Below are 20234 nucleotides of genomic sequence, written 5' to 3' on the forward strand. Positions count from 1 at the left end.
CTCTGCTGGCTGCTCCGGGTGCCTGAAACAATGCACTCGTGCTGCAGGGGACTCTTGTGACTTCCCTGTCAGTCATTTTTCTGTGGGGAAGCAAAGAAATCACGGGGGGGACATGAATTCGGCACACATGCAGTGGCACAGAATTCCACCAGGAGTAGTCATCAACCCTCCACTGGCTTCCTGTCTCTCATAATATCCAGTTTGAGATACACATCCTTTCTTTCAGGTCCTGAGTAATCTCCCATCCACCTGAATCTCTGTTCTGACTTCCTCCTGTACTTATCCCAAGTCTCTTCCCTTACTCCTCTGTCTCCCACATTCTGTTTTGTGCCTTGTTTTGTGCTGCGTGGACCTGGGACACATTTCCTGTCATCTTCTTTCTGTTTTTATAATCTACCTCTCGAGGCAATCCCTTTTTGTATATAATTCCCCCCCCCCCCCCCATGTGCACACACCCTCTGTTTGGAGAACACCATGTACATTTAACAACACTACAAATGTTTTTGCAGTTATAAAACCTATGCATAACTGAGTAAATTCTTATTGTTTTGCAGACCCCAAAATCTTATAGCACAGAGCCAGTCAGGGACAGGAAAAACTGCAGCTTTTGTCTTGGCCATGCTGAGCAGAGTTAATGGTGCTGAAAAATTCCCCCAGGTAATACTGGTAGAAAGTTAAGGTGATCTGGGAGCAATAGCAATATATTGCCTTTCTTAAAGGGAAACCGCTTAAAGTCACAGTTTGAATGTGTTGCTACTGTACTTGTACCATCTATGGTCACTGTAGTGGGAAAGTTAAATGACTTTTCTTTTCCATTTTCTTTGTGTGACAGCACTATATATATATTATTTTTCACTGCTTCATCCGTGTAGTCGGTTTCCCCTGTTTGTTTGGGCCTGTCATGCAATTACAGGGGACAAACTTTTATTTTAAAATAGGAAGATATGATTGTAGAGGGAGACATAGGTATTTGAAATTACTTTTAACTCCATTTTAAAAAAATGAATTAGGTTTCATGTTGAGTGTTTTTATTTTCTTTTTGGGTTTTGTGATGCTGCTATATTTGTGATATGCCGGCACTTCCAGTCTAACCTCTAAAAAACCTGTTCTTTTTGTGGATACAGACTAACACGGCTGCTACTCTGAAACCAGTCTAACCTCTGTCCTTTATGTAAAATATCTTGGTTGTTCAGTCACTTTGGAACTTGATATATAGGCTGTTGGTCTGGATGCGCTTTGTAACAAAAATGAGTTTACATCTTAAGTTGTTTGCATTATAGAGCAGAAAACTGTTGAATGGTTTCAGATTAATTTTGAAAGCTCCATCTAAAAGTATAACTTACAAATATAGCATGCATAATTTCTAATTGTGGCTTTAGACCAGGTTTGAAATACTTTGCATTTAAGTTTTGAGAAAACAGAGATGTTTGAAGACCAATTACTGTGAGTTCATGATAGCTCTTTTCTGTAGTTTATTTTATAATTAAAATTCTTGTTCACATGAATATTCTTATCGGCTCAAGTGTCACTATTGAGTTCTTCTTTGAGTGCTTGCTCATGTCCATTCCATATTAGGTGTGTGTGCTCGCCACATGCACCAGTGCTGGACGTTTTCTCCTCAGTGGTATCCGTAGGGGACCGGCTCTGGCGCCCCCTGGAGAGGCATGCAAATACCACGGTATAAGGGGCGCCGCCGGCTCCCCCCACCCTCAGTTCCTTCTTGCTGCCAGTGTCGGTGCTGGAACTTCTGCTGCTTCGGCTAGCATTTTACTTTGTTCAGTGTTTTTCACGAATGTTTTCCTGTAAAATAGTTGTATATAGTTAATAGTTCTCTTAGTGTTAGTTCTGGTTAGTTGGTCCTGGACGGGACTTAGCCTAGGGATGGGGCATGCCCGGTCCACAGGCTTTAAGCCATGTGATCGTTGTAAGCAGCCTATGCCCATCAGTGACCCGCACGTTAGTTGTTTAAGGTGTCAAGGCAGCGTTTCTCAGATGTGGCCACCAGGGGCTTTTCTTGCAGCCACAGCCTCCTGGGTAGTGATTTGGGAGAGAGGGGTGGGCAAAGCAGCAGCCCCTCCCCAGGGGCCACCAACAGTGGTTGGGCCCTGCCCCTCTCTGGAGAAATACAAGCTGGAGGAGCAGGCAGTCAGTGAGTTCTCCACGTTCCCGGGGGTGGTGTAGCTGGGCTTCAGCCCTGGGGTGGTAGACGGCGGGCTCTAGCCACGGGATTTCTGGCCCTATCCCCTGGATGTCCCATTGCCCCTGGCCCCCACTGCCTCTGTAGCCACCTCCCCATCCAGGGCTTAATTTGTCCCCGGGCTTGCCGGGGCTGAGTAAGTCCGCTGTGAAAAGTGATATTTACAAACATACAAATATCACTTTTCAGTTAGCAAGTCTTAAAAAAAAGGGGGGGGGGGGGCAAAAGAAACAAGAAAAAAGACAAGAACATTCAGAGCACCTTATTTGTGTTGCTATTCTGTTTAGGTCCAGTAAAGAATAGGCAACTGTACATTGTTTTTATAGAGTCTGAAAAAAAAAAAAAAAACCCTACATGGATAAATTACAATGATTTGGACATGTATATGTGCATATTTATTTGTTTTTCCTAAAGTTAATTAAGTATTTTAGGAAAAATTGTTAGGGTGGCCGCATTCTGATGCCACCAAAAAATTTGTTGTGAGAATCCCTGTTCTAGGTGAAGGACACGTCAGCGACAAGTGTCGCATCTGTAAATCATTTAAACCCCGAACAAAAAAGGAGAGACACAAAGGTCTCAGGGCACTCCTGATGGAGTCGGTGCTGACCCCGGCACTGTAGGAGAGGTCTGACTTGGCCCCGAACACCGCAGTGTCCGTGCGGAGCGCCCCGCTGGTGCCATCTACAAGCTGGCACTGATTCCCCCTCCCCAGCTCTGGCCAAGAAACCGAAGAGGACTGTGAGGGGAAGAGATGTCCCTGTGGGTGCTCCACTTCAGGTCAAGGTGCGTCCCAGTGCCTTCGATCGGAGATTTCAACAGCAGTACCCCTATGGGCTGCGCACGCGCTGTGCCTGCCTCTCGAGCTGTCAGTGTTTGAATAGCGCTTGCACAGCCCGGGCTCCTCAGTTCCTTCTCTGCCGTCCCCGGCTAGAGATGGAGTTCAGCCGTGCTCTTTGTGATTTAGCTAGTTAGATTGTTTCTTAGTTTATTTAGACAGTTTTAGTCATTACAGTTAATATTTAGGTAAGATACATTAGCTGTGTGTGTGTGTGTGTGTGTGTGTGTTTTTGTTCATTCATAAAAATTAAAAAAAAACCTCCGCGGTTACGGACATGCCTGGCTCCCCAGGCTTCAAGAAATGTGCCTCCTGTAATGATGCCATCCCCATCTCAGATGGTCATTCACAGTGTGTATGCTGTTTTGGGGAGTCTCATGTATCCCAAAAATGCATCCACTGTACCAAGCTGAAAGCACAGACCTGCAAGGACAGGGAGTTCAGACTTAAAATTCTCCTGTTGGAAAACTCCCTCAGACTTGCATCTGATCCTGGCCAGCAAACCTCTGTGACACCCTCCAGAGACAAAGGCAAAGCAAAAAAATGGCCAACTTCCTCCCCCCTCGGGCCGCTCCTCAGGGGAGAAGTCTAAACTGGCTCTCCTGTCTCCGGCAACCGCCGCTCCGCAGCTTAGTACCTTTGACTCGGCAGGCACCTCAGGCATTCTCATAGTCCCAGCATGGCCCAGACAACCGTGGTATCCCTTTCTCACACGCATGTCGGTCAAACCACCCATCCCCCTTCCCCTGCTCAGCAACCTCCTATCACAATGCCGTGGACAGCTATTTCACCCCGACGTACAATGTCTCCTGGCTAATCAGTGGATCTCTAATGAGGAGTTAACCTGTTTGGACCAAGTGCGCACTGGCTTGCTACACAGCAGAACACACAACAAGCACACTACCTACCTACATAAATAGAAATGGTTCATATCTTGGTGTGCTGACAAACAGACCTCTCCAGTTTCTGCCTCACTCCCAATGATACTGGATTACCTGCTACACCTTTAAACATCTGGCCTCTCCATGAGCTCACTCAAGGTCCACTTTGTGGCAATCACCGCTTTTCACTTTAAGATTGACAGTGCTACAATCTTTGCCCATCCAATCACCAAAAGGTTCCTGAAAGGTACCCAGACGTGAAACCGCCTGCTACACCCTGGGACCTACACGTAGTCCTTAAAGCCCTGATGGATAAACCCTCTGAACTAATGGCTACCTGCTCCCTTCTCCACCTATCCATGAAGACCGCCTTCCTCGTAGCAATCATGTCTGCCAGACGAGTAGGAGAAATGGGAGTGCTTATGGCAGACCCTCCATATACCACGTTCTTCTGTGATAAGCTCGCACTCCACACGCATCCAAAGTTCCTACCTAAGATACACTCTTCCTTTCACCTCAATGAACCTATACGCCTACCAACATTTTCCACAAAACCTCACGCTAATGCCCTTGAAACAGCAGTGCACACTCTTGATGTTTGCAGAGCATTGTCCTTTTACCTGGATAGAACAAAACCGTTTAGAAAACCCCCCTGATTTTTTGTCTCCACTACTCAGCGCTCACAGGGAAACGCTATCTCTACACAGAGACTTTCCAAATGGATTGCTGACTGCATACGCCTTTGTTACCAACTGAGGCAAATACATCCTCCTACATCAATTAGGACACACTCTACTAGAGCTGTCTCCACCTCCACTGCCTTTCTCCATAATGTTCTGCTGTCTGACATATGTAAGGCAGCTACCTGGGCATTGAACCTTTCCTTCGCCAATCACTATGCTCTCATCCACACTGCAGCGTCCGACACCAGAATGGGTAGAGCTGTCTTGTCAACAGCCTTCTTGCCGGATCCGAAGTCCCAACCATCCTAAGTCACGTGAAGTGGAGCACCCACAGGGACATTTCTCTCGAAGAAGAGGAGGTTACTCACCCCTGTGCTCCACTACCTGCCCTCCTCCCCTCTACTTCGGAATTCGGAACTCACTCCATTGTAGAGGAAGAACTGAGGAGCCCAGGCCGTGCACGTGCTATTCAAACACTGACAGCTTGAGAGGCAGACACAGCACATACACGGCCCGTAGGGGTACTGGTGTAGAAATCTCCGATTGAAGGTGCTGGGACGCACCTTGACCTGAAGTGGAGCACCCACAGGGGCACTCATCTCGAAGAACGTCAGTTACTGCACAGGGTGAGTAACCTCCTCTTCCCGTAAGGGAAAGGGGAGGGCTGGAGGAGAGCCAAGACCTGTGTTGGGCAGCTCAATACCTCTGTCAGGTAGTCGGGCCCCAGCTCAAGTCGAGAGGTCTAGCCCTTCCTGCACCATGTCTGCCACACCGGACATTCATAGAATCATAGAATATCAGGGTTGGAAGGGACCTCAGGAGTTCATCTAGTCCAACTCCCTGCTCAAAGCAGGACCAATCCTCAACTAAATCATCCCAGCCAGGGCTTTGTCAAGCCTGACCTTAAAAACCTCTAAGGAAGGAGATTTCACCACCTCCTTAGGGTAACCCATTCCAGTGCTTCACCACACTCCTAGTGAAAAAGTTTTTCCTAATATCCAACCTAAACCTCTCCCACTGCAACTTGAGACCATTATTCCTTGTTCTGTCATCTGCTACCGCTGAGAACAGTCTAGATCCATCTTCTTTGGAACTCCCTTTCACGTAGTTGAAAGCAGCTATCAAGTCCCCCCTCATTCTTCTCTTCTACAGACTAAATAATCCCAGTTCCCTCAGATTTGGAAGAGTAATGTTACAGATGATAAAGAGCTATCACTTATTGAAGTCACTATTCTCATCCATGCTGGCTAAACTACAGTTACCATATTTGAACTTTCAAAAAAGAGGACATTCTGGGGGGGTAGCCCCGCCCCTTAGCCACTCCCTCACACTTCCCGCCCCCTGGCAGTGTTTGAGTTTCAAAGGACTATTTTAAACAATGTACCAAATAAGACTGCACTTTTGGGATGAATGAAGTTAGGTGGGTTTCCTAGGAAATATCTGTGGGAGAGGAGAATGCAAATTCCCACGTCTGGACTCACCCTTTTGAAGCTACACCCGGAGAAGAGAACCATTGTCTGGCCGGTTATGTGTTCATGGTCTCTGCAGATCAAAGACATAGGCTGTATGAAGGAGTGACTCTCAGATTCATGGGTGTACTTGTTCAGAGCAGAAGCTGTTATGAACTGGTGACCACAGGAAAAAACTGTCGGATAGGTTTGTAGGACTGAGCATCTGCCAGAGCCCTTGTTGGAGTTGGGGGTGATCTCTGGTAAGCTGTCAGCATGCATGTAGGTTTTTATTGTTTTTAATATTTTCTCTGTAATGCTTTCACCTTAAAGATAAAGGTGCATGTCTAGAAAGGGCTATGTGGTAACGTGTACTTGTGGGCAGTTATGCTGTGTATAGCCTCTGAGGAGAATGCCGAGTAGGCCTGCTTAGGCAGTCTGACTTGCTGGAGAACTCTGTGTAGCCAGGAAACAATGTAGCCTGGAAAAACCCCGGTCAGGAGGGACAGAGACACAGGTCTCCACCCAAGAGAGGTGACTGCTACGGAGCTTGGAGTGGGTGCCCTTGCTGGACAACGGAGGGGGTATACTGGAGCAATTGCCCTGAACTGTGACATACGTTAGTTGTTTTAAGTATGTTCAGCATTCCTTCCCCATCCTCTGCACTTTTTTTGCTTTTGAATCATGGCAAGTAGTTGAGATGCTGCCATCTTCCTACAAAACACAGTACATCTTAGCCTGGAAGCGAGCACAGCTTTGCAAGATACTTTGTCATGTAACTACTTTCTTGACCATGTCCCATAAGGTTTTCCTTTGCCTTAAGGCTGGAACAGTCCTGTGTCATATAGATCAGACTTCTCTTTTGTTCAGTCTCTTGAACCTTTTAACATCTGCTCATTGTCCTTGACATTAGAAAACACCATTTATGTGGTGTTCTTCCAGTTCTTCTGTCTACCTCAAATTGATCCGTTAGTGCACCAGATATTAGTATGTGTGTGGTGGGGAGGGGAGGCCCTGACGTTTAGCTTCAGTGCAGTTGGTAATCTTTTTCTGCACAAGGAGAGCTGCATTGGTTTGTTTCTTCCTGATGCGATTTCTAGAGTTTTTATTATGTTCATTATTTCTTTCTCTAGCTTCTAGTCTCCTTTCCCCCTAAAATTTCTCACTGCTGCTACCATCAATGCAGCTTCAGGGGAGCTGAGTCCAAAATGGTAGATGCTTGTGTGACCTGTGTGACTCCCATAGGATGGGATGGTAGTTTAACGTATTTATTTTATTGCACTGATTTTTACTAAGTGCTGCATCAGTTGCACAACACCTTCCATTTCATTCGCTTACTTTGATTTTAAACAATGCAGCTTATAGATTGCTTCCATATCTGCTGTTGTATAATGTCTTTCTCACTTCTCTATCTGAAAGTGTCTCTGTTTAGCTCCAACCTATGAGCTGGCTGTGCAGACTGGACAAGTGGTTGAAAAGATGGGAAAACTTTGTGTCAACATCGGAGTTGCGTATGCTGTCCGAGGGAATAGAAGTATGTTTGATTCGCTTTTCTCAGTAGATTTAAAAATAATCAATGTTAGTGTTAGTATTATGTAACATTTATATTCTAGAGGCCCCAGTCAAGACAGAGGACCCCATTTTTACTCCTGAGGGAATTCTGTGCCAAAAAAATAAAAATTCTGCACACAATATTTTAAAATTCTGCAAATGTAATTTGTCAATAAATAAATGTGGAGGTTCCAGCGTAGCAGTGGGCAGCACAGGCCACTGACTGCATGTAGATGGGAGATCACCCTGCAGAACCTCCTCTCTCCCCCCTTCCCCCGCAAGATAAAGGCTAATGTAACTTCTCCATCTCTCAGTTCCAAGAGGTACCAAGATTGAAGAACAGATAATAATTGGAACGCCAGGGAGTGTCCTAGATTGGTGTTTCAAATTGAAGCTGCTGGATGTGCAGAAGATCTCTGTGTTTGTGCTGGATGAAGCGGATGTTATGATTGACACACAGGGCTTCTTAGACCAGAGTGTCCGCATTCAGAGGTAATACTTTAGTTAGCCATCTGAATGCTGAAGGCAGAGTAAATAGTGGTTTAGTTTTCAAAATTTTCAGTTTTAACTTGCAAATCAATTTATATCTCTGAATAATAGTTTTAGCTAAACCACTGCTGAAAAAACACTACATAATACTGTCCTAGTCAGATGTACTTGAAGGGGAAGCTAGAAAGAAACCTCCTTAAAGCATGACTAAAAAAGTGGTTGAGTCTACCTTCCTTATTTATACGCGCTTCCCATGGATGTGGCTTCAGATTTGGTACTTTCAGAGCATTTGGTCAAAAGGAAATTGGAAAAAAAATTGGCTTCTCAAGCACCCTTGTTTAAAGTTGTGTTTAAAATCAGCCTGGAACCCTCCAAATTCCCTTATAGTTGAGATGAAGAATTCCTTTGAATGTTAAAGGAAAGAGTGCTGGAAATTTCCCATTTCATGAACCTTTGACTTGGAAGCCTACATGAGCACTACTGTTTTATCTGCTGATCCTATAAACTCGATCTAAAATTAACATGGCTTTATGTGCATTATCAGTCCCCCCCCCCCATCTCCCTCACGCTTGAGAGCGTGAGCTACAACCCATGCCACAGTGTCAAAGCAACGTCCACACCGTTACTTTTAGTGTGCTAACATGAGCCCTGCTAACACAAGTCAGTGGACCCAGGCTGGGAGACGTGCTGCCAGATGCAGTGTAGACATACCCTAAGAGCTTGTTTAACATTACAGCAGGGCTGTTATGATCTGTTCTGTTGATGGATCTCAACTACTTCCATGTAACTTGATTGCATGGAGATACCGCACTGGGATAAACCACTTGTCACCTTAGACGATCCTTGTAACGGATGGAAAAAATTCGTAATCATAAGGAAAGGAGTGTTGGCACAGGAATGTGAAGGTATTGTGGCTTGAGGCTGTTATCCGATAAAAACACCACACAATTTACTAGCCTTTCTCTTCTAGAACATTACCACAGCGTTGTCAGATGCTCCTCTTCTCAGCAACCTTTGAGGATGCCGTGTTGCGGTTTGCTGAGCAGATCATCCCTGACCCCAACATAATTAAACTCCGCCGAGAGGAGATGACCTTGACCAATATCAGGCAGTACTACTTTTTGTGTGAGAATAAACAAGATAAATACAAGGCCCTGTGCAATATCTATGGGAGCATCACCGTTGGCCAGGCTATCATCTTCTGTCAGGTAAAGCTCTCCTGTCGCTGTTACTCATGCAGTAAAAGAGCCAGATTACTGTTTTCATAGAAATTACAGTAGAAAATGACCCATCTTTCAATGCTGATATCAACAGAGTAAGGAGTTTTCTTATGGACAGTGCAAGAGAGCTTTTATCAGTGGGGTGTAATTTGAGGAATACTGCTCAACAATTGTTCCTCTACACTACACACACCCTTCCTCCAGACTCCTACAACTCTGCCCACCATGACTCCTCTTACCTTTAAGAGATGTCTACACCAAGCTGGGAATTACTCCTCCAGCTGGAGGTAGACAGAATGCACTGTCTTTGATGGAGCTAGCACACTAAAAATAGCACCGTGCCCACAGCAGCTGCCCAGGTACAATCCCATCTGAGATCTTGGGTACATGCTCAGGTAGCTATCCCATGCTGCCATCTGTGCTGCTGTGGCCACACGGCTATTTTTAGCACACCAGCTGAATCAAAGCTTGCACAGATCTGTCCACCCGAGCAGAGATTTATATTGCCCAGCTGCACTGTAGATGTACCTGATGCTTTTCTGGGTTCTGTACTTAAAAGGTTATCAGGCGTCCCAGTTGCATACTTTGCTGGGTTCTTGTGTGACTTCTACATCAGTTTGCTGCGTGCTTCGGTTCGCAGTGGATTCTTTGGCACCACATATCTCACTCTTGAGTATTTGGGATTTGCAATGCCCAAGATCCCATTGCATGCTAGAACATGAAACAATTCAATTGAGAGGTGCCGTGCATGGGCTCACCACAGAGGCAGCCGGGCTCCTAAGTTCATATTTGAAGAGAGGGAAGCGGTGGTAGGCTACAGAGCCCAGACCCACCACAGGCTCTTCAGGCTTGCTTGGTGGCTGACTTGGGTCAGACGTTTATAGAATGTTTATTCAGTTTCATTCCTGACTGTAGTAATCTTTCAAAAATAGTATTATTTTCCATCTCTCCCAGCAGTAGATGAAGCATATTACCCTGGATTCCACAAAGACACTTACAATAAGCCATACTTTACAGCTGTTTTTTATTGGTACCCTGCTATTTATTCTGAGTATATTTATCCTAAATATGGTTTCTCATTATACTTCATTTTTAGGGCCCTACCAAATTCATGGTCATGAAAAAAGCGTCACGGAGTGTGAAATCTGGCCTTTTGTGTGCTTTTACCCTAAACTATACAGATTTCACGGGGGAGACCAGCGTTTCTCAAATTGGGAGTCCTGAGCCAAAAGGGAGTTGCGTGGGAATCACAAGGTTATTTAAGGGGTTTGCGGTATTGCCACTACCAGTGCCCAGTTCTGAAAGCAGCGCCCCGCCAGCAGCAGCGCAGAAGTAAGGGTGGCAATACCATATCATGCCACCCTTATTTCTGCACTACTGCCTTCAGAGCTGGGCAGCTGGAGAGTGGCAGCTGCTGACTGAGGGCCCAGCTCTGCAGTGCAGAAGTAAGGTTGGCAATACCATACCATGCCATCCTTACTTCCATGCTGCTGCTGCTGCTGTACTGTCGGCAGCTCTGCCTTCAGAGCTAGGCTCCCGGCCAGCAGCCGCTGCTCTCTAGCTGCCCAGCTCTGAAGGCAGTGCCGCCACCAACAGCAGCGCAGAAGTAAGGGTAGCAATACCGCACCCGCCCCGCAATAACCTTGCAAACCCCCCCTCCTTTTTTGGGTCAGGGCCCCTACAATTACAACACCATGAAATTTCAGATTTAAATAGCTGAAATCATGACATTTTTGACTTTTTAAATCCCCCTATGACCATGAATTTGCCCAAAATGGGCTGTGAATTTGGTAGGGCCCTATTCATGTTCTTTGCTTTAGCATCCAACAGGCCATGTGCACTTACTCTTAAAGCTCTCTGGTTTAGAGAAATCAACTGAACTTCACCCTTTGTGTTCGTGAACATTCGGAATGCTGAGTCACTCGCTCTGTCAGCCTACGCTGTCCCAACCAGTGTTCTGAAAGGGCCAGATGAAGTGTCATTAGCCTCTCTAATTTCCTGCCCCTTATTACATTTGGTGCCAATTGACTTTTCCAACTCTGGCTCTCTGCCAGCACACACATTATTATATTAGGTATACTGAGAGATTACAGATAAGTCAGAGCCCCCGGCAGGATTCCATTACACCAACTGCTCTTTGTCTATTTCACCTGCTGTTGTTGGCCCAATTTGTTGTCCTTTTGGAGTCCTGACCTATATTGTGTTGTCAGGAAACATATCATCAGCTCCTAACCAGTTTCTTCCTCCAGGCTCCTGTGTGAGACTGGCTGCGCCCAACTCTCACAGCAGATCCCAGAGAAAATCTTTCCCTCCCTGGTTTTGGTGAAAGGGGAAGAGACTAGAAAACCAACTGGAAACCTGCATAAAAGAATTAAAGGAAACAAACAGAACTGAGGCTTTTAATCTTTGTATTTTCTAAATTCTAAATTTCTAAATTCAGCTACTTAATGTTGTAGTATTAAAAAAAGAAAAGAAAACCCAACCCCTGTGTAGAGCAATTTTGATAATCAAACACTTCAGGTTGTTTAAATGTAAGGCAGTGACACACATGTGCATGCACACAAGAATCCAAGAACTTTTAGTTCTCTATCTACTGTATTTAAAGGCGAGGGTTCAGAATTTCACAGTAGCAACCACTTAGCACCAGCTGAATACATCCTGTTTAAGTGGAATTCATGCTAGTTCTGTCTTCGCTAAACAGTAGGCCATTACCATTCCCTTGTATTCAGCTAAATCTTTCCTGAAGCCATCCTAATTTAATTTGTCTCCGTTTGGTCTATAGACGTGGTCCATAACTTTAACTAATTTTTTGTTTTCCAGCTGGTTTCAGAATAATCACTTTTTCTCTTTTTAGAAACAGAAATAGCCTTAGAGCAAAGTCCATGGACATCTCCCTATATCCAGTATTTCTCAAATAGTGGGGCCTGAGTGGCTCCCAGAAAAATTGATGGTGTGCTAGTAGGACTTGGACTGTGAGCCCACAGGTTCTGCCTGTGAAGTGCCAGACAGACACTCCTCTGAAATGCCATGAAAAAAGGAATAAAGTATTTTAGGGAATACATAAGTATGATGTTTGCAAGTGATTTAAAGGGGAGGGAATATGTTTCCTCCCAAGGAGATTTTATCTCATGTACTTTCTTCCTGCATTTGTTTTTAGACTCGTAGGAATGCCAAATGGTTATCGCAGAAACTGAGTCAGGATGGGCACAAAGTGTCTGTCCTGAGTGGGGAGCTGACAGTTGAGCAACGGGCAGCTGTAATCCAAAGGTTTCGTGATGGAAAAGAGAAGGTCCTTGTCACAACTAATGTCTGTGCTAGAGGTATTGTCTTTAGCTAATCCATTTGTTTCTCGAAGTATTACAGTACTGAGAGCTTTGTTTTTCGAGATGGGGTACACACAGGGCATGCAAGATTATTATTGTTCTGCATTACGTAATCCACCACGCACACCGAAAACCCACTGTGGGGTGCAGAAGATGATGACAGCTGCTTGGAATCCTGTAATCTCTCGCATATAGAGACCTCATCATAAGCTTTTCTGCCACACTGTTGTCACACACAGTGTTGGAGTCCAGTGGTCAATTGGTGGGGTTTTGTGGATTTCTAGATATAAATTCGAGTGTTTGGCAGAGCAAATGCTGATTCCTATAGCTTGCAGAAATAACACCAGACTGATTTCTTATTCCAGCCAGATCAAGTTAAAAATTGTAATTCTGTTTATAACCCCTTTGTATACAGCTCAATGCCTGCTTCTCAGGATGGTGTTGCTTGTAGTGACTTTGTAGCCTTATCTACACTAGCAAACACTTTATAGCCATAATTCACAGCTGGTACCACACAGTGGTATAAATACCTGAGTCCTGTTTACACTACAGCTTCCACAAATGGTGAATTACAGTTGTGAAATTGCTAATATAGGCAGTCAAAATTTGCATGTGTTACAATTGCCCTGTCAGAAAAGTCAGTCACAACAAATATAGTAGAGGTAAAGGCAGATTTTCTTCAGTAAATTGATCCTTTGGGTAGAGATTTTCATCCACAAAAACCCATTGAGATAGTGTTGTGTATAAAAACTATACAATATACACTCATTAAACTAAAAGACCTTATTAGAATGTTGTTAGAAAAAATTAATATTTGAAAGTCCGGGAGTTCAAAGTTGAAATTCCATAAACAACTTAACTCTGTTCTCATACTCCATCACAATGTGTGTAATCTTCATAGCAATACAGAGAAGTTTTCCTGGTTTTGTTTTAAAGTAATTTAACATTTTAAAATGACCAATGAAAAAAAGTAATGCAACATGTATGTATATCAGCTGTCCTTGTCCTCTCTGGAATGGTAAGGGTCAATCGGGTCTGCAAACGGTGTTTATGGAATGGATGGGGTCAGGGTAGGTATTTACCTTTAGCTTTTATGTGAGTGCCAGAATGGCAAACATGCATAAAAAAGATGCTTGATTATAGTAGTTCTTGTCTGTATAGAGAAGTGGCCAAGTCAAATTGCCCTTTCTGGCCTGTAATGGAATGATGACTAGAGGTGGAGGGTGCTTGTGAATTCAAGCGAGAAGTAAAATGTGAAAACGGTCATGGTTTTAAGTAAGTAAAACTCATTTATTCTTGTCTGAATATCAATGACCTCGTAGGATAATTTTCAGAAACCTTCTTGATCCATTGCTAGCTTTCAGCACTCAGCAGCTGACTTTCCAGTGATCCGCCGCATTCCATCTTTCCATCTCCTCGCTTGTCATCCTCTGCTGCAATGACGTGTCACCATTCTTGCCATGACAATTTTCTCAAGGTTATTTCCATCTCTGTGCCTGAAGTGACCAAAGTACATAAGTTTGTGCCTGTTGACTTCTTACAACATGGTCCTATTTTCCCCAATAATGCTTCTAACGTAAGCACTCCTCTAATTTTCTGTCCAGGAGATACTCAAGAGTCTTTGCAAGCAGCACTACATTTTTAAGGCTTCAGTTTTCTTGTCAGCAGCATTAATTTCCAATGATTCACCTCCATAGTTTGCTACTGAGAAAATTAAGCTTTTCACCAATTGAACCTTTGTACATTTCAGGATTCCACGGTTTTTCCACACGTTCATGTGGGAGGCTTGGCTGAGCGAGTCATTCCTAATCTTCTGATTTCTTTGGAATTCTTTCTCTGGTTGGATATGTTTGATCCCAGATAATTGAATTCATCTACTGCCTCTACAACTTGATTGACAATTGTGGTGTCCGCTTGCATCCTGGTTTTGTTAATCGTGTGTTTCACGTATTCAGGGATAGTCCCTATTCCTCACTAACTGTCCTTTGCAGACGCCAACATTCATTGCGTTCTATCAGTAGTTGGACTGAAGAGCGTCATTGTGACTGTGGTTTCTGGAGGGGCCTCACTGAGATTGTTCAGTCAGGACAAACTGCAAAGAATAGGCCAGACTATCCCCCAAATGGTGGTTTATTCTAATAATTACATTCACCAAGCCAGCAACAAAACAGCTTCTACACACCTTACTCGTTACCCAGAAGCCAAAAACACAACTCCCCTAAAGCAATCCAGCTTTGGGATCCCAAGTCAAATATGGTGAGGACTACTTAGAATCTTATTCATCATATATAAAGTTTTACCAATCTCAAGAGATTGGACACAGTACCCACAAGGTCAAAGAATATTTCACGTTTTACCCAAATACATGCTTACAGCCAATTCTTATTAACTAATCTAAGATTTATTAAAACAAAAATGACTTGTTGTGGTTAGAAAATCATTATACATACAGATATGAATGAAGGTCTTAGGTCAGTTTCATAGCAGAGATGGTAAGCTGCAGAGTTGTAAAAAGTTTTTCTAGAATCAGTTCCATAGGCTATAGTCCAATGGGCAGTCCATGGGCAGTCTGTTTACATTTTTCCGTGAGAAATTGCAGAATAATCCAGAATGGAGCTGGAGACCTCAGTCTTGCGACGTAACCCTCTCCTGACAAAGTCCAAGCAGAAGCTGAGCTGATAAACCTCTTGTCACAACAGGCATTCCTTGGATGAAGAATAGATGAAGAATAATTTACATTGTTGCTTTGAAGTCCGTTCCTGTTTCTTATGTACACACAGGTAATTAGTTGGATTGATTAGAACAGGCAATTAACCATTCAGAGGTTACAGATATCTTACTACGAACTTCAAAGGGCAGGTCTACACTTTCAGCCGGGATCGAAGCTCTGAGATCAATCCACCGGAGGTCGATTTAGTGGATCTAGTGAAGACCCACCAAATCGACAGCAGATTGCTCTCCAGTCAACCCCTGTACTCTACCCCCGACGAGAAGAGTAAGGTAAGTCTTCGACCCTCCACAGTGTAGACCCTGTGGTAACTCAACCAAAGGTACGTTGACAGTCCTGTTGGCCTTTTGGCCAGTATTGGGTACTTTTGAGTAGTCAGTGAAACACATGATCAATGGGTGAATGTACTCCCTATGTTTTTTCGATGATGTGATCTATGTTCACTATTTGATCACATGTGCCTTGTTCCTCTCTGAATCCAGCTTGTGGTGGTAGTTCTGCTTCTATCATTCACTTAACGCAATCCGGATTATGTAGAGCAGAATTTTGCTCTCATGCAATATCCAAGAGATGATATAACTGTTACTACACTCTGTTATGCCTCCTTTCTTTGGTAAGGGCAGAAAGACTCCCTTCGTCTACTCATTCTGCCAATTTCTAGTCATCCATACATTGCTGCAAATTTTCCACGTGCGATCAGTCCTGCAGTCACCGATCAGACTTGCTGGTATGTTATGTGCCCTGGGTGCTTTCCCTGGCTTCATTTTCATTATATATTCACCCATTCCATTTCAGGATTGATTGGAAGTCTTTATCCATTGGACACTTGATCTCCAGCATTGCTGTATCATTATGTAGTTGATTTGTTCTTTTTCATACTGTCAGATGACCTCCATCTGTATATGCATCTGTCGTATTGGATGTAGATAGTGTTTGTAATGACCAGGTGATTAGCGCAGCAGAATTCAATTAAATACCTTCCTCTCTAATTTTGTAAACCCACACCATTGTTTCCCACTACTTCTTTTTGAGAGCTTATAATTCCAACTTTTGCATTCAGGTCCCCCATTATAAGGGAGATATCTTTGCTTGGTATTTCAATGTCTCTTCAAGCTGTTCATAGAACTCACTGATCACATTGTCATCAGCTGCTTTTGTAGGAGTGTACACCTGTGTGATCAACATGTTGAATGGGTTGGTTCAAAGAAGAATTGTAATAACTCTGTCACTGATTGGGTTATCTCCAAATACACACTTTGATGTCTCCTTAGATTGAAAAAAAGTGGGGTCACATTTCTTATTTTCTCCGATCCTGAATAGTAAGTACACTGTGAATTCATCCATCGTCATGAAATGGCCCCTAGCATTTTAATTCCCTTACAGCTCCGAGACTCCACATATATCTATCTTACATTGGGAACCTGATGGAGGAAATGCCATCAAAAGGTGGAAGAGTTAAATCAGGGAGTTAACCAATGGCAGCCACAAACCAGAGGGAAGGCAGCAGGAAACCACCCTCTGAACTTTCCTGGCAGAACAAAGGCAAAGTGTCAATCAATGTGCGGTGCTGTATGGTGAGACTCCCAGGTCAGAAGGCGCAACAGATTATACTAGGGAGGAGGTTCCGGCCATTAAGAGTACCAGTACCAGTATGATGGTGCTGTATCAAATCCTCCAGGTAGTACAGTGCCTGATGTTTGCTGAAGGAAAAGTTACCTGGACCTTTTGTAAACAAATTATCAGAGTAGGCATGTAAAATGTGAAGAGTGCATAGGGTCTGACTTCCTCTCTGCCTGGGAGTGCTCGACCCCCCCATACCCCCACCTTCGCTCCACCCCTTTCCCCAAGGCCCCATCTCGGCTCTGTCTCTTCCCACTTCTGCTCTGCATCCTCCCCCGAGCACACCCCATCCCCGCTCCTCCCCTCCCTCCCAGCACCACCTGCATGCCGCCGTGGAACAGCTGATCACATTGTGCAGGATGCACTGGGAGGGAGGGGCAGGAGGAGTTGATCAGCAGAACTGCCGACAGGCAGGAGATGCTGGGGGGAGGAAGGAGCTTTGCTGCCAGTGGGTGCTAAGAACCCACTAATTTTTTTCCATGGGTGCTAGCACCCACAGAGTCGGCACCTATGGAGTATGTATGAAGGGATGCTCATCCTCGTGACCAAAGAATTGTAAAGATGTACGATAGATACGGTTTTAACTAAGGCCTTGGCTACACTTACCAGCTAGTTCGACGGCTGGAAATCGAAGTTCTGGGTTCGACTTATCGCGTCTAGTCTGGACGCGATAAGTCGAACCCGGAAGTGCTTGCCGTCGACTGCGGTACTCCAGCTCGGCGAGAGGAGTACCGCGGAGTCGACGGGGGAGCCTCCCTGCCGCGTGTGGACCAAGGTAAGTTCGAACTAAGGTACTTCGACTTCAGCTACGTTATTCACGTAGCTGAAGTTGCGTACCTTAGTTCGAATTAGGGGGGGTAGTGTAGACCAAGCCTAAGGAAGATTAAATTCTGGGATGGACAAACCCAGATGTGGAAGGCAAGAGAGCAAGATCTAGCTGCTCTGGTTGTGTAGATGACCCTATGTAGAGAGTTGTCTGCCCATTAGTATTTAGAGTACAGGGTGATATAATGGGAGTACGTGGTTCATTTTTAGGAATGTAGAAATGAAATATGCGGGGTAAGGAAATCAGAGGCACAGAGAGAGGTTGGGTACGAGTGGTGGATGGAACTAATTGCTAGTGGGATCCAAGCTCTGTATATCCTGACCACCTAGACTTTTAAAACTACAGTGTTCAGCTGAGGTTTTCTTTGTTTAAGGAAATCGTTCTCAACCTTAGCTATCTGAATTTTTGTTTGGGATTTCCATGGTGATTCTCAATTTTGATGAGTAGCACAATTGCAATATATCTAAAATATCATGTTGATGCTTGTTTTTATGAAGTTCAAATATTCCTCTAGTTTTTCTGGTGCATAACTGTTTCTCTGAAGACTCTCTAAACTTAAGAACTTCCCTGCATAATTCGTTGCATTAAAAATTGTATGAATTTTCCTATACCTGAACAGCTTCCTTCCTCCTGGGACTTACAAAATTTGCCAAATTCATAAGCCAAGTTTCTAAGAGCCATGAAGCAAGCTAAGGTTTGTAGTTCTGATCAGATTTTGCACAGGGGTGTTAATTTTCAGATACAACTCAAATTATTCTCCTCATTAGGGGAAGGAAAAACTTGTTTGAACATTGAGGACAAATCCTAAGGAAAAAACCCCCAAACTTGCTGTTTTTAGACCAAGTGATTTGTGAAATATACATCTTTAAAGTTAAATCGCTTGAAGAATGAAAAGCTCACTTGTTTGTTTCATATCCCCAAAATGTCAGATTAACTCAAACTTTAAAAAAATCTGAGGCATGCAGACAGTTTTAATAAAAATTGCAGAGTGGAGAGGTGCAATGTGGGGCTTATAATGGGAACTGTCCTACAACTTTAACTATAAAAACAACGAGGAGTCCAGTGGCACCTTAAAGACTAACAGATTTATTTGAGCATAAGCTTTCTTGGGTAAAAAACCTCACTTCTTCAGATGTGCAGTTTTTTACCCACGAAAGCTTATGCCCAAATAAATCTGTTAGCCTTTAAGGTGCCACTGTACTCCTCATTTTTGTGGATACAGACTCACATGGCTACCCCTCTGAAACTTTAACTATGGAGTCAGAAAAGAAAGCATCACTAGACTGGCACTAAGGGTAGAGTATGGAAATATTAGCTGGCCCCACAGCAAGCAGGAAGATCGCTCCACCGGGTCAGCGTGTGCAGAGTCATTCTTTCCATAAGGGTATCCCTGTCTGTGCTGTCTATATTGGCTCTGGTGGGTAAAGTGGGAAAGCCTCAATTGATGCTTTGCGTTGCATCGCCTTCCAGTCCAGACCAAGCTGGTTACTTTCATTGTGTGATACCCACTTATTAATAAGAAAATCACATTTCCTTCTTGAATACCAGTTTGTTAAATTTTTCTGGTCCCCAAACATTCATGAGTATTGGCCAATATTTTTTCCAAATCTTTGTCTACTCTACCCCTCTTCCCCCACCCCCTCCCGCCCCAAATTTCTCACTGTAGCTACTTCTGGTTCAGTTCCCTGGTGAATAGTAATGGTGGAAACTCTAGTATGAGCAAGATAATCTTGGCCAGCCACTATCTTGTTTAGAACTGCCCAGAGCGAGGTTAACAAACACTGGTAGTCATTGGAAGCAGTCGATTATCAACAGCTAAGCTGAACCAGTGGTAGCAACAGTGGGAAATTTTAGGCAAGGGTTAATGTAGATGTAACCTGAGGACCTATGTCTTCTCAGATACAAAAGGTTCTGCTCACACTCTGGGCGTTACCACTTCTCTTCACCCCATTTTTCAAGGTAACTTGCTTAGGATTTTCAGAACACATTTGAAGTGAGCATATGAATTGGGTAGCCCCCTCCCAGCTGAGTGTCCCAAGCCAACAGTAATAGTTATTATCGGTTCTCCATTGGGCAGGAAGTACTGAGATAACTACAATAGGCAGAAATGAAACTGGGCACATTGGTCCTATTGTTAATGGGTTTTAATGGCCATGGCCTATTTCAGGTGCAATAGCAGGTGCCTTAGGAATTCATCAGTGAGTTCTCTCTTTCTCTCTCATCCTTTCTTAGGTATTGATGTGAAACAGGTCACGATTGTTGTGAATTTCAAGCTCCCGACAAACCAGTTGCAGTGTCCAGACTTCGAGACCTACCTACACCGCATAGGGCGAACAGGTCGTTTTGGGAAAAAGGGCCTAGCCTTCAACATGGTGGAAAGACACAACTTACCACTGCTACACAGCATCGAAGAGCACTTCAGTAAGTACAGTA

At 44.1% G+C, this 20234-nt stretch overlaps 1 protein-coding gene across 1 annotated transcript in view; it reads left to right on the forward strand.

Moving 5' to 3' along the window:
- The window catches only part of DDX25 (DEAD-box helicase 25), a 72649-nt gene that overhangs the window by 45207 nt on the left and 7208 nt on the right, over positions 1 to 20234 (forward strand). The window contains exons 6-11 of the mRNA XM_054005553.1: positions 555 to 657; positions 7464 to 7578; positions 7910 to 8087; positions 9055 to 9292; positions 12462 to 12624; positions 20034 to 20222. Coding sequence (XP_053861528.1) covers positions 555 to 657; positions 7464 to 7578; positions 7910 to 8087; positions 9055 to 9292; positions 12462 to 12624; positions 20034 to 20222 — 986 coding nt within the window. The remainder of the gene's footprint in view (positions 1 to 554; positions 658 to 7463; positions 7579 to 7909; positions 8088 to 9054; positions 9293 to 12461; positions 12625 to 20033; positions 20223 to 20234) is intronic.

The sequence above is a fragment of the Malaclemys terrapin genome, chromosome 15 (assembly GCF_027887155.1).
Source record: "Malaclemys terrapin pileata isolate rMalTer1 chromosome 15, rMalTer1.hap1, whole genome shotgun sequence".
Lineage (NCBI taxonomy): Eukaryota > Metazoa > Chordata > Testudines > Emydidae > Malaclemys > Malaclemys terrapin.